This window comes from Pleurodeles waltl, chromosome 7 (assembly GCF_031143425.1).
Source record: "Pleurodeles waltl isolate 20211129_DDA chromosome 7, aPleWal1.hap1.20221129, whole genome shotgun sequence".
Lineage (NCBI taxonomy): Eukaryota > Metazoa > Chordata > Amphibia > Caudata > Salamandridae > Pleurodeles > Pleurodeles waltl.
In genome coordinates, this window is record NC_090446.1 from 1,123,195,853 (window position 1) to 1,123,208,662 (window position 12,810).

The 12,810-nt window shown below is 45.0% G+C and overlaps 1 protein-coding gene across 2 annotated transcripts in view; it reads left to right on the top strand.

Annotated features, from left to right (window-relative positions):
- Positions 1-12,810, top strand: part of KCTD2 (potassium channel tetramerization domain containing 2) — a 223,855-nt gene that overhangs the window by 136,866 nt on the left and 74,179 nt on the right. For both annotated transcript variants that reach the window (XM_069200110.1, XM_069200111.1), the window contains exon 5: positions 8,066-8,191. In XM_069200110.1, the coding sequence (XP_069056211.1) occupies positions 8,066-8,191 (126 nt within the window). The remainder of the gene's footprint in view (positions 1-8,065; positions 8,192-12,810) is intronic.

Consider the following 12,810-nt stretch of genomic DNA (forward strand, 5'->3'; position numbering starts at 1 on the left):
ACGCAACAGGGACACATCACATTTTACATTGAAATCTGAAGTGTTTTTGGGAAAGTGCCTATCTGTGTACTTTGGCCTTCAGCTCAGCCAGCACCTAGGGAAACCTACGAAACCTTTGCATTTTGGGGCTCTAATGCGACAGGAAATGCAACAGGGACACCTCACATTTTACATTGAAATCTAATGTGTTTTTTGGAAAGTGCCTACCTGTGTATTTTGGCCTCTAGCTCAGCCAGCACCTAGGGAAACCTACGAAACCTTTGCATTTTGGGGCTCTAACCAGGTTCTGTTACCCAGAATCCTTTGCAAGCCTAAAAAAATTGGCAAAAAAAAACACTTTTTCCTCGCATTTTGGTGCTAAAAAGTTCTTGAATCTGACGGGAGAAACAAACTTACTTCTACCCAGCGTGCCCCGAGGTCTACCGATAAAAATGGTACCTCACTTTTGTGGGTAGGCCTAGTGCCCGCGACAGGAAATGCCCCAAAACACTATGCGGACACATCAGAATGATCAAATACAAAACTACCTGTTTTTGCGGGAGGGGGCACTGGCATTTTTGGTCCTGGGCTTAGCAGCCGTCTAGGAAAACCTACCAAACCCAAATATTTCTGAAAACTAGATACCCGAGGGAGTCCAGGGAGATGTGACTTGCATGGATCCCCCAGTGTTTTCCTACCCAGAATCCTCAGCAAATCTCAAATGTAGCTAAAAAAAAAAAATCAAATTTTCCCACATTTCTGTGTGGGATCACCGCACCGCACAAATTTCCTACCACCCAACGTTCCCTTCAGTCTCCGGGTAAAAACACCTCACTTGTGTAGGTGGGCCAAGTGTCTGTGACAAGGAAAAGCCAAAAACATGTCAAAAATAAGGGGGAACCAAAGCAGGTCCAAAAGGGCAGTTTGGAAAAAAAAACGTTTTTAGGCTGATAAGTGGGGCAGAATTTTTATCGGTATGGATGTGACAGCACTGGGTGGTCGGACTTTTGTGGATTCCTGCAGATTCCGGAAGGTTCCACCACAAAAATGTGGGAAAAATGTGTGATTTCAAGCAAAGTTGGAGGTTTGCCAGGCATTATGGGTAAGAAAATGGTGCGGGTGCATGTGAAGCACACCACCCTGGACTCACCCAGATGTTTAGTTTTCAGATGTGTCTAGATCTCGTAGATTTTTCTAGATGGCAGTGTCCCAAAGTCCAAAAAGTGCAACCCTCACCATTCCAAGTGGGACACTCTCATGGCCCAAATGTAAAACCAAAACCCAAAATAATCAAATGTCCTCTTGCTTCCCATGGGATCAGATGTTTTAGTGTGCGGGGGAGAGCTGAAAGACTGTTACCCCCTTCAGTTAGGGTGGGGGCATAACCATGCCAATACTGGTTGGTAGCTACCACCCCACTATTTCCGGGGAGTGGATCGGGGTAATTGCTCCATCTGCCCACCGGTGGGCAGAACAACTTTGTCCTCATTTATTTGGGGTAGGGGTATAGCCATACCACCACCCTCTTTATTTGCAAAAAAATCTTCCCTGGTCTCTGGTGCGCTTACAAAAATAGGCTGATCTGTGCCCGGGGGGGGGGGGCAGAAAAGGCCTAATAAACAAATACCCCCCTGGAGAAGAGACCCTTGTCTAAGGGGTCGCTCCCCTCATCAATATAAACAAAAAAGAAAAAAAAATCCCTGGTGTCTAGGGACTTCTGCCCCCCTTGGGGCAGATCGGCCTAATTAATGTAGGCCGATCTGCCCCCAGGGGAGGTGTTGGTGGAGGGTGCAGAAATGGCCTTAGAAAAAATTGCTCTCCTTGGAGAGCAACCCTTGCCAATTAAAAATAAACAAAAAACCTCTCTGGTGTCTAGTGGGCATTCCTGCAGCACAATAACTTTCCGATCATGCTGTAGGAATGCTCAGAGAGACATGGAAAGGATAAGCCTTTCCTTTCCTTTCCTTTTCCTGCCTCTCTGACCTCCCCTGCCCCCATACCGAGGAGAAATTAATCTGTTTCTCCTAGGATCCCGCAATCGCACGCTAACTTCATCTGACGTCCATTTGGGGGGGGGGGGGGGGGAGGACGGGGTTGGAAGGGGAAGTGGTTACATCCTGGGCACCCGAGTGGTGCTGCCCAGGACGTAACTGTTACGTCCAGGGCACCGAAGTGGTTAATAAAACTATTTGTATATATTTATATGTCTATATATTCACTGAAAAAAAACAAAGGTTAAAGTGGAGTTATATGTAGGTCTCCCAGAACAAAATAAAATACTGTAGTTCATCAGCTATATGTAACTGATCTAAGTATAACTTGCAGCACCATAAATTTCATGATCGATTAAATATGTGAGTTTGTATGCAGAGCATAATGGCAGTGTTAGTTATACATAGTTCAGTTGAATTTCACATTTTTTGGTCTAAAACTTTTTTTTATTATTAGATAACCTATGTATAACTCTGCTTTAACCTTTGTTTTTTCCATGAATTACTATGCTTTTTAGCGTAAAGTAATGTCTTATTACTATATGACTGTGCCTAACTTCCCACTGTGCATGGCCTTAATTTTGGCTCCGCGTTCATGAGCATGAGCGCGAAAGAGAGACACGAGGAAAAATAAGTTTGCTTACAGTAAAATATATCGGCACTCGTGCAGTGATCCATGTAACGGGTCAGTCCTCAAGGAGGGACACACGTAAAGCATTTACGAATTACTTCAAGGGAATTTTGACTTGGACTGCTGTCCCCCAGCATCTCTCGCCCGTCTCTAAGTTTCCTGTTCATGCCTGTCTGTCCCCGCTCCCATGGTATTGCTTGTTTCCTCTGGCAGGGAGGCGGCCTGGTGATTAGTTCCTCACTTAGCCTTGTATTCTTTACTTGGCTTCCGGTCCTTCAGTGCCCGCCCCAGATTCTTGGGAGTTCACCAAGCGGCCCAACTACATGCCACTAAACCACACCAACCATGGTGCCTCTTCCACTCGCTCGGTGATCACTGATTATACATTTGGTCATGCGGAGATGTTTAGTGCTTGAGTTCTGCTATATGGCTTCCTTTCTTTTTTTGATTTATGTGACTAAAGGACCCGTTTCTACATGATAGTATCGCTTCTTCATTTAGTGTACGGCGCTTCATACTAAGTCCTGTCTTAAAAACGCATTATGAATAAATATCTCTTTTGTAAATTGTGTTATCTTTTACAAATGCAGGGGAAAAGCAGAGCAGTTCTTCATAAAGTGTATAATTGTGCGTGTTTTCCTATTGGTCGACCTAGATAGGAAGCCAACTATAATTTTGTTCCTAGAGTACTTGGTGTGAAGTGCCTCTTGAGCCCTTATTCCTTACTTTAGACATTTCTAACCAGTTTCTCTTTCTTTTGATCAATTGTTAATATTTTTATAGGCCAGAAAATGACTGATGTAATTGTTAGTATGTCTTTTTTTTATTTAATTTTAATTTAAGAACCCATTCCGGGGTGTATCCAACAACAGTAAGATTGTAGATTTGTAGATGTTTGCTTTTTGTTATGAAGTTAGGAATGAATTATGATGGCAGATAATACTGTGCTGCTGGAGACTGACTAAATTTTTTGGACCACAAAATGCTTGCATTCATTTTTGTAAATGTTTTTTTTTTTTTTTTTAAATCTTTGAGCGAACGGGTGGAGGGATATGCGCCTAAACCAAAAGCAGCTGACGGGAGACAAGGCCAAATGAATTTGAATGAGTGCCCCCCCACACACACACACCCCCACCCTCTCTTTTGTTCTCAAATTTCAAAGGGTGAACTGAGCAAAGTATTTAGAGGGCGTATTTAATATGCATTGTTGTAGAGGTTTCGGAGAGGTGTGGCAGAAAAGCAGAGGGGTCTGCCCATATGTCAGTGTTTTTTTTCAGAAATGTAAATCGAATTTAATGCTGGAACAACCCTTCTCCCCATCCCCCTCGTCTTAAATGTGATGAGAACAGTTTATTTAAATGAACAAATTTGCTTGCTGCTTTTTCATCTGTTTTGATTATTAAATTTTCATCATATTCTAGAACTGATGGGATGGTTCGAGCTTCTGTCTCTATTGGCTATATAATAGCGTAGCATTCCAGTCTTGTTTCCTGGTTCATGAATCTTGTGGCAGGTGACCGTTCAGGCCACCCTCACTGTGTCCATCAGTTTCTGATTGTCTCACTGGTTGGGTCAGGCTGCCTGAAAGTGGTATTGTTATCCAAACAGACCCACTGTTTTTCTAGTTTATCTATGCATTCATTGAGCACCTCCATATCCCGTGCCCTGGCCCTGGCTTCCCCTTTACAAAGGACAATATTCATCCAGAAATTGTCTTCTTAAATGAGACCAATGAAGAGGTTTGGTATTGCAATACACTGACTTTAAGCTCAAACTATTCAGTTACTTCTTCTTGGAAGTAGCCAGCTAAATATTGTTTGTCTAGCCACCACACATTTAATCGCCCTGGGCATCTACAGTAGTGATCCAACCGGATGATCTTTATTTCTACAGGGGAATGCTTTTATAAACCTGGGAGCATTTGCACACCCAGCAGATTTGGCTTACTCCACCACCAGGACAGAGATAGTATATTCTAGAAGAATGAGGCAGAGCAGAATAAGCGTATTGTTTGTCTTCCAGGTCACACTTCTACCAAGTCATCACCCACTTGGATAAAGCTGCCATTCTACTCATGGACACAGAACTACTAACACCCAATGATGAGACCCTCCCGCTGCCCCGTAGACTGACACCGCCCCAGGACTTATAACTAACATGCGCCCTCCCCTTTGATTTCCCTCCGCCCATCCCCCAGCTGCCCCGTGGACCACCACCTCCCTGGGACTTTTATTATATATGGTGCTGGAGGGGCTGCACTCCCCCCATTGCCCTGGGTACCACCACCTCCCCAGGGCTGTGTACAAATATGCGGGGGGCTGCGTATGCCTCCTCGAACCCCCCACACCCTGCATCCCCAGGGACCACCATCTCCCGGGGCAAATGGGGAGAAAAAGTAAGGGTGTAAAATTAATGCGGGGGCCCGCACAGCCTCCCTGCAGCCTTTGGGACTGCCACCTCCCCGAGGCAATGAGTTTGTTACATGAGCCTCCCAACCCTGGAAACCAGCCTTCCCACCACCTTCCCAAGACAATTTATTCCATTGAAGGGGGAATGCGCAGCCCTAGGGACCACCTCCTCCCGGGGGCTGAAATAAATTTAATGTAGGGAGTCCAGCATGGACCCCCTGCCCTGGGACCACCAACTACCTGGGGCTAAGTACTACGATGGAGTGGGGGCTGCACGGCCCCCCTCATAGAGCCATTTATAGCACTGGGGACCACCCCTCCCCCCAGGGCTTTGATTATATATGATGCATGTGCGTGCCCTCCTGCTGCCACAGGGGCTACCACCTCCCTGGGGCTTTTATTATATATGGTGCCGGAGGGGCTGCGTGCCCCTGCTACCCTGGGAACCACCACCTCCCCGGGGCTTTGTACTAGTATTATGCAGGGGCTGCGCACAAACAGCCCCAGGGACCACCACCTCCTCGGGGCAAATAGTGAAGAAAAAAAAAAAAGAAAGGGGTCTATTTTGGCCCTCCAAGCCCCGGAGATAATCACCTCCCCTGAGCTGTGCACGTTTGAGGGTGGCCACATGATCCCCTTTAGAAGCCACTGATGGCCCTGGGGACTGCCATCCAGTGCTGGCTCCTGCTATGTCCCGGGGTGCCCACCCTCGGGAGATAGCTGTTTGGTTTGCTTGGTGGGAGCTGACAGCTGCCACCAAGCAAAAGCAAGCATAACTGCTTTCTGCAAGTGGGAGCTGTTTAACAGCAAATATGCGTACAGGGAAACAGATGAAACATTGCTCCTGCAAGCCCTGCTTGTGGGAGCAATGCCATCTTCTGCAGGACGTGGGAAACCGGCTAAGACCACGGGGCCTTCAGGCTCCCCGCGGTTCTGTCAGGCTCTCTCTTATGGGATGGAAGAGAGAGTTATTCATATTGCAGTGGTCTCTCCATGCAACAACTTCAAACTGTCACAGTAGCAAGATTTTTGGTTTGAATGTTATAATTATGTTTTGATGCCCAGCAGAACATAGTCACTTGTGGCCTACTGGTGAAGCTTATGGACCGTTGCTCAGTAGTTTGAAGGTTCAAATACTGGTATGTCATGTTAGTTTATTTGCTTATATTTTGAATGTTAAACTTTCCTAGTGATGGAACATTGAGGTATTTTTCCCATCGAAGTCTTTGGGTTGCATGTCATAGTTATGTCTGGACACTGCACCGTGCGGAGCCACCTGAGGCCTAGCCGTTAAGGTCTCACACTGAAAATTGAGGTTTCAAGGCTATGTGTGGCAGTGGTCTTTTCCCTGCTTTACTTTCTCTTCAACTTCAAATATGTAAGGTACATACCGAAAGGTCATCAAACTCTATTTACTTGACAAATGCATTTTTCAATTTATCAGAAAATATCTCATTTTAAGTATATCAATCATCAAAGCCTAAAAAGTCTCTCTCCCACTCTCTCTCTCTCTCTCTCTCTCTCCCTCCCCTTCCTCTCTCTCCTTCTCCCTCTCTTTAACCCTTTCTCCCTCCTCTCCCCTCTCTCTCTCTTACACACTTTCTAGTGACTCCTGATTGGGTGGTTATAGGGGCTTGGCGGCAGGCTAGGCCCTGTGACCAGCCCTTGCTGCTCACAGCCAAAGGCCATGCTGGGTTGTGTGGTTATAAGGGCTTGCGGTGCGGCAGTGCTTGGATTAACGTTTAGTAATTAAAATTACTTTATGTTAAAAAACGTAGGAATTCACTGAAAAAAATAAAAGTTTCAGGGATGTTACTGTAATGAAACAGAATTGTAAAAGAACATAGAAATTCACTTAAAAAAACAAAGGTTACAGGGACATTATAGTTAGGTTCTGAATTTACTCACACAAAACCATAGAAATTCAGCAGTTTTAGTTAGTTATTTCAAGTAACTATAACTCTCAGCCTAAGGTAACTTTAATTTGCGCCCTCGCCATGCACTGCTAATTGCCCCAGATATTACAGCACTCGTGTCAACTTCTATAACGTCAGTAAAATTATAAATGAAACATCAGCAGTCATATTATTAAAGAAAAACAGTGCACAGCGGGGGCATGAGTTTTTGAGTTAACACACACATATATATATATTTATATATTTATATATATATATATCATATCATCCCTAAACCATAATGCCACTTTATAACCCATTTCCACTACCCCTTACTAAGCCCTTAAAACCTCTTATCACTACCCATCCCTTGAGCCCTAAAAAAACCCTTACTACCCCTTACCACTGCCCATCCCTGAGTCCTACTAATGTATTCTGTCTCTTACTACTACTCATTCCTGAACCCTTAAAACCATTTGCTATCCCTTAACACTACCTGTTCATGAACTCTAAAAACCTCTCTGAACATCACCAACCATCAAGCACCCAACCTTAACATTTCTAATTGTGTTATGAATGTAATCTGTTTTAAGTTACTTAATTGTAACTTAACATGCTGTAGAGGTAAATATGTGGTAGTGCTTACAATGTAGCGGTCCTTTGTACTGGATATGTGGTAAAGTTGGGCTACTCTCTGTACTGAAGAAACTTTGTTGTTGGCTGCCCATTTCTAAGTAACTTCAAAGTGCTGTGCCTATGTCATATCATTGAACATCGGGGACTTTCTTTTCTTTAAAAGAAAATTTATATATTACAAAATGTTGTGAGATCAGCCTCTGCATAGTTCTTTACCGTCCCATGCTTTCTGTAGGTGAGATGTCAAACTGTTTTAGTGGTTGAAGTTAAGCTCTGAAACACCTCTACGAGCTGCAACTACCTTACGTTGTTAGACTAGAGGCCCTATATATTTTCCTGAGTTGCAGGCCCTAATCAGAAAGGCAGTACTCTAGAAGAGAGGGGAAGTGAGCATGCTAGAGTTTGATATGGCTTTGGGATCCAATATGAAGAGTAGGGTTCAGGTGTGTGTGTGTGTGTGTGTGTCTGTCTTGAGGTATGATTATTTTCCGGTTTGATCTAATGCTGTTTATTGTTCTTCCACAGCTCATCAGTATCGGCTCCTCCTATAACTATGGAAATGAGGATCAATCAGAATTTCTGTGTGTCGTCTCCAGAGAGTTAAATAACTCAACAAATGGTCTTGTGATAGAACCCAGTGAGAAAGCCAAGGTGAGAAACTGGACACTGCTCCCATGGTGGCACATTAGAGTATGTGTGCCTCTCTCAATGGATGTATCTGCTGAAAGAGTGGCTCCTGTGTCTGTTAAATAGAAGATCTGCCGTATGGAGAGCATGCAACTTAGATTTGTGTGGAAGTGTTGGATGATCCTGGTGTTAGTATTCCTAGAAAAGCTATGTACATCTGCATGTAAGTTGTGGATGATGATAGTGTAATCAGTGGTTATCTTGCTGATCCTTAACCCCTTAGCTGCTGGGCCTTTTCCCCCCCAGTGCTGAGCCCTTTTTTGGCTATTTGGGGTAGTTCGCGCTTAGGGCTTCATAACTTTTTGTCCACATAAGCTAACCACGCCAAATTTGCGTCCTTTTTTTCCAACATCCTAGGGATTCTAATGGTACCCAGAGTTTGTGGTTTACCCTGGAGGAGACCAAGAAAATAGCCAAAATACAGTGAAAATTTAGTTTTTTCCAAAAAAATGGGAAAAAAGGGCCGCCGAAGAAGGCTTGTGGTTTTTTCCCTGAAAATGCCATCAACAAAGGGTTTCTGGTGCTGAAATCACTATCTTCCCACCTTTCAGGAACGGGCAGACTTGAATCAGAAAACCACATTTTCCAACACAAATTTGGCATTTTACTGGGACATACCCCATTTTTACTATTTTTGGTGCTTTCAACCTCCTTCCAGTAAGTGACAGGAATGGGTGTGAAACCAATGCTGGATCCCGGAAAGCTAAACATTTCTGAAAACTAGACAAAATTCTGAATTCAGCAAGGGGTCATTTGTGTAGATCCTACAAGGTTTTCCTACAGAAAATAACAGCTGAAATAAAAAAATATTGAAATTGAGCTGAAAACAACAGCCATTTTTCTTTATGTTTTACTCTGTAACTTTTTCCTGCGATGTCAGATTTCTGAAAGCAATATACCGTTTTGTCTGCTGGACTCTTCTGGTTGCGGGGATATAAAGGGCTTATAGGTTCATCAAGAACCCTAGGTACCCAGAGCCAATAAATGAGGTGCACCCTGCAGTTGGTTTTCATTCTATACTGGGTATACAGCAATTCATGTGCTGAAATATGAGGAGTGAAAAAGAGGTATCAAGAAAACCTTTGCATTTCCAAAATGGGATCAAGATAAGGTTTTGAGGAGCAGTGGTTATTTGCACATCTTTGAATTCCGAGGTGCCCATACTAGCATGTGAATTGCAGGGCATTTCTCAAATAGACGTCTTTTTTACACACTCTCTTATATTTGGAAGGAAAAAATGTAGAGAAAGATAAGGGGCAATAACACTTGTTTTGCTATTCTATGTTCCCCCAAGTCTCCCGATAAAAATGATACCTCACTTGTGTGGGTAGGCCTAGCGCCCGCGACAGGAAATGCCCCAAAACACAACGTGGACACATCCCATTTTTTCACAAAATACAGAGCTGTTTTTTTGCAAAGTGCCTACCTGTAGATTATGGCCTCTAGCTCAGCCGGCACATAGGGAAACCTACCAAACCTGTACATTTATGAAAACTAGAGACCTAGGGGAATCCAAGATGGGGTGACTCGCGGGGCTCTGACCAGGTTCTGTTACCCAGAATCCTTTGCAAACCTCAAAAAGTGGCTAAGAAAACAAGTTTTCCTCACATTTCGGTGACAGAAAGTTCTGGAATCTGAGAGGAGCCTCAAATTTCCTTCCACCCAGCGTCCCCCCAAGTCTCCCGATAAAAATGATACCTCACTTGTGTGGGTAGGCCTAGCGCCCGCGACAGGAAATGCCCCAAAACACAACGTGGACACATCACAGAAAACAGAGCTGTTTTTTGCAAAGTGCCTACCTGTAGATTTTGGCCTCTAGCTCAGCCGGCACCTAGGGAAACCTACCAAACCTGTACATTATTGAAAACTAGAGACCTAGGGGAATCCAAGATGGGGTGACTCGCGGGGCTCTGACCAGGTTCTGTTACCCAGAATCCTTTGCAAACCTCAAAAAGTGGCTAAAAAAACAAGTTTTCCTCACATTTCGGTGACAGAAAGTTCTGGAATCGGAGAGGAGCCTCAAATTTCCTTCCACCCAGCGTCCCCCCAAGTCTCCCGATAAAAATGATACCTCACTTGTGTGGGTAGGCCTAGCGCCCGCGACAGGAAATGCCCCAAAACACAACGTGGACACATCACAGAAAACAGAGCTGTTTTTTGCAAAGTGCCTACCTGTAGATTTTGGCCTCTAGCTCAGCCGGCACCTAGGGAAACCTACCAAACCTGTACATTTTTGAAAACTAGAGACCTAGGGGAATCCAAGATGGGGTGACTCACGGGGCTCTGACCAGGTTCTGTTACCCAGAATCCTTTGCAAACCTCAAAAAGTGGCTAAAAAAACAAGTTTTCCTCACATTTCGGTGACAGAAAGTTCTGGAATCGGAGAGGAGCCTCAAATTTCCTTCCACCCAGCGTCCCCCCAAGTCTCCCGATAAAAATGATACCTCACTTGTGTGGGTAGGCCTAGCGCCCGTGACAGGAAATGCCCCAAAACACAACGTGGACACATCACAGAAAACAGAGCTGTTTTTTGCAAAGTGCCTACCTGTAGATTTTGGCCTCTAGCTCAGCTGGCACCTAGGGAAACCTACCAAACCTGTACATTTTTGAAAACTAGAGACCTAGGGGAATCCAAGATGGTGTGACTCGCGGGGCTCTGACCAGGTTCTGTTACCCAGAATCCTTTGCAAACCTCAAAAAGTGGCTAAAAAAACAAGTTTTCCTCACATTTCGGTGACAGAAAGTTCTGGAATCTGAGAGGAGCCTCAAATTTCCTTCCACCCAGCGTCCCCCCAAGTCTCCCGATAAAAATGATACCTCACTTGTGTGGGTAGGCCTAGCGCCCGCGACAGGAAATGCCCCAAAACACAACGTGGACACATCACAGAAAACAGAGCTGTTTTTTGCAAAGTGCCTACCTGTAGATTTTGGCCTCTAGCTCAGCCGGCACCTAGGGAAACCTACCAAACCTGTGCATTTCTGAAAACTAGAGACCTAGGGGAATCCAAGGAGGGGTGACTTGCGGGGCTCGGACCAGGTTCTGTTACCCAGAATCCTTTGCAAACCTCAAAAAGTGGCTAAAAAAACAAGTTTTCCTCACATTTCGGTGACAGAAAGTTCTGGAATCTGAGAGGAGCCACAAATTTCCTTCCACCCAGCGTTCCCCCAAGCCTCCCGATAAAAATGATACCTCACTTGTGTGGTTAGGCCTGGTGCCTGCGACAGGAATAGATCACACAACGGTCAATGTTGGTCCTTACGTGAGGCAGCTGTTGACCCTGGGGTGATCCATTCCTGACACAGACACTAGGTGTAGGCACTCAAGTGGGGTAGTGTTTTTATCAGGACAGGTGAGGAGTCACTGGGTGGTAGGAATATTGTGGATCCCAGCATATTCCTGTAGTTTGTGTGACAGAAATGCGAGAAAAATTGAGTTTTTTTTCAACATTTCAGCTTTGCAGGGTATTCTGGGTAAGAAAACTTTGGGGAAGCCACACAAGTCACACCTCTGTGGACTCCCCTGAATGTCTAGTTTCCAGAAATGTTTGGGTTTAGTGTGTTTCTCTATATGGCCGCCGAATCCAGGACCAAAAACACAGGTGCCTGCCTTACAAAACCAGTTTGTTTTTGCCATGGATAATTTTGATGTCTCCACAATATGATTTGGGTGGTGGAATTTGGGGCTGAACTAAATTGGGGAGCTCCCAAGAGAGCACTCTCTCTCTGCTTGCCGCCGCATTCACCTGCTCTCTGGGTTGGCCTAACCCACTATTACCCAGTTGCACAAACAGCTTGCGAAGGGACAGCAGGACTGTCCTCATCACCTCCCTCATAATGTACTGGAAGAGGAGTTATCGAATGGGACTCCTCTGACTGAAAAATCACTCCCAGAGTCTGCGCCATTGTCCTATCCCTCAGATGCTGTCTCAGTATCTGATGTCTCAGTCTCTGATCCTATGTCAGAGCGGTCCTCTATAACCCGAGTGTAGGCAGCAGTCATCCATCAAGATGCCATCTCTGCTATTGGCTAAACTGTTGCTCTAAAACACTAGCCTACGTAGACAGTCACAAAATCGATGGTGTGTGAGATACGTGCAACAGTAGAGGCCACCTTACCTGCGCTTCTTCCCTCAATCAGCACGTACTTTCAAGACACTCAAAAAACACCTTGTCACATACCATTCGTCACAGTCTTTAGCACCTCCTGCGCCCAGTCCAACAATCATTATTGGTGCTCCCACTCCCTCCTCCTCGGATTCCCTCATTACCACCCAGCAAAAGTGCCCTTCATCTCTCCATAGACTTTGCTAATGTACTCAGCTATTTACATAAAATACAGATTTGCTCTTTGCAGTAGGCATATAAACCTTCTGCGCTTCTTTATGGCACTAAAACTGCCACTAGACAAGTCAGACCCTTTTCCCCCCAGGGAAACCACACACATATTGACAAAAGTGATATATATATGACAGCCAATCACCTGAAACTCAACTCAAGCAAAACCAAAATAATCCTCTTTGGCCCACACAAAAACACCTGGGACCCCTCATGGTGGCCCACCACGCTAGGCCCTGCACCCACCC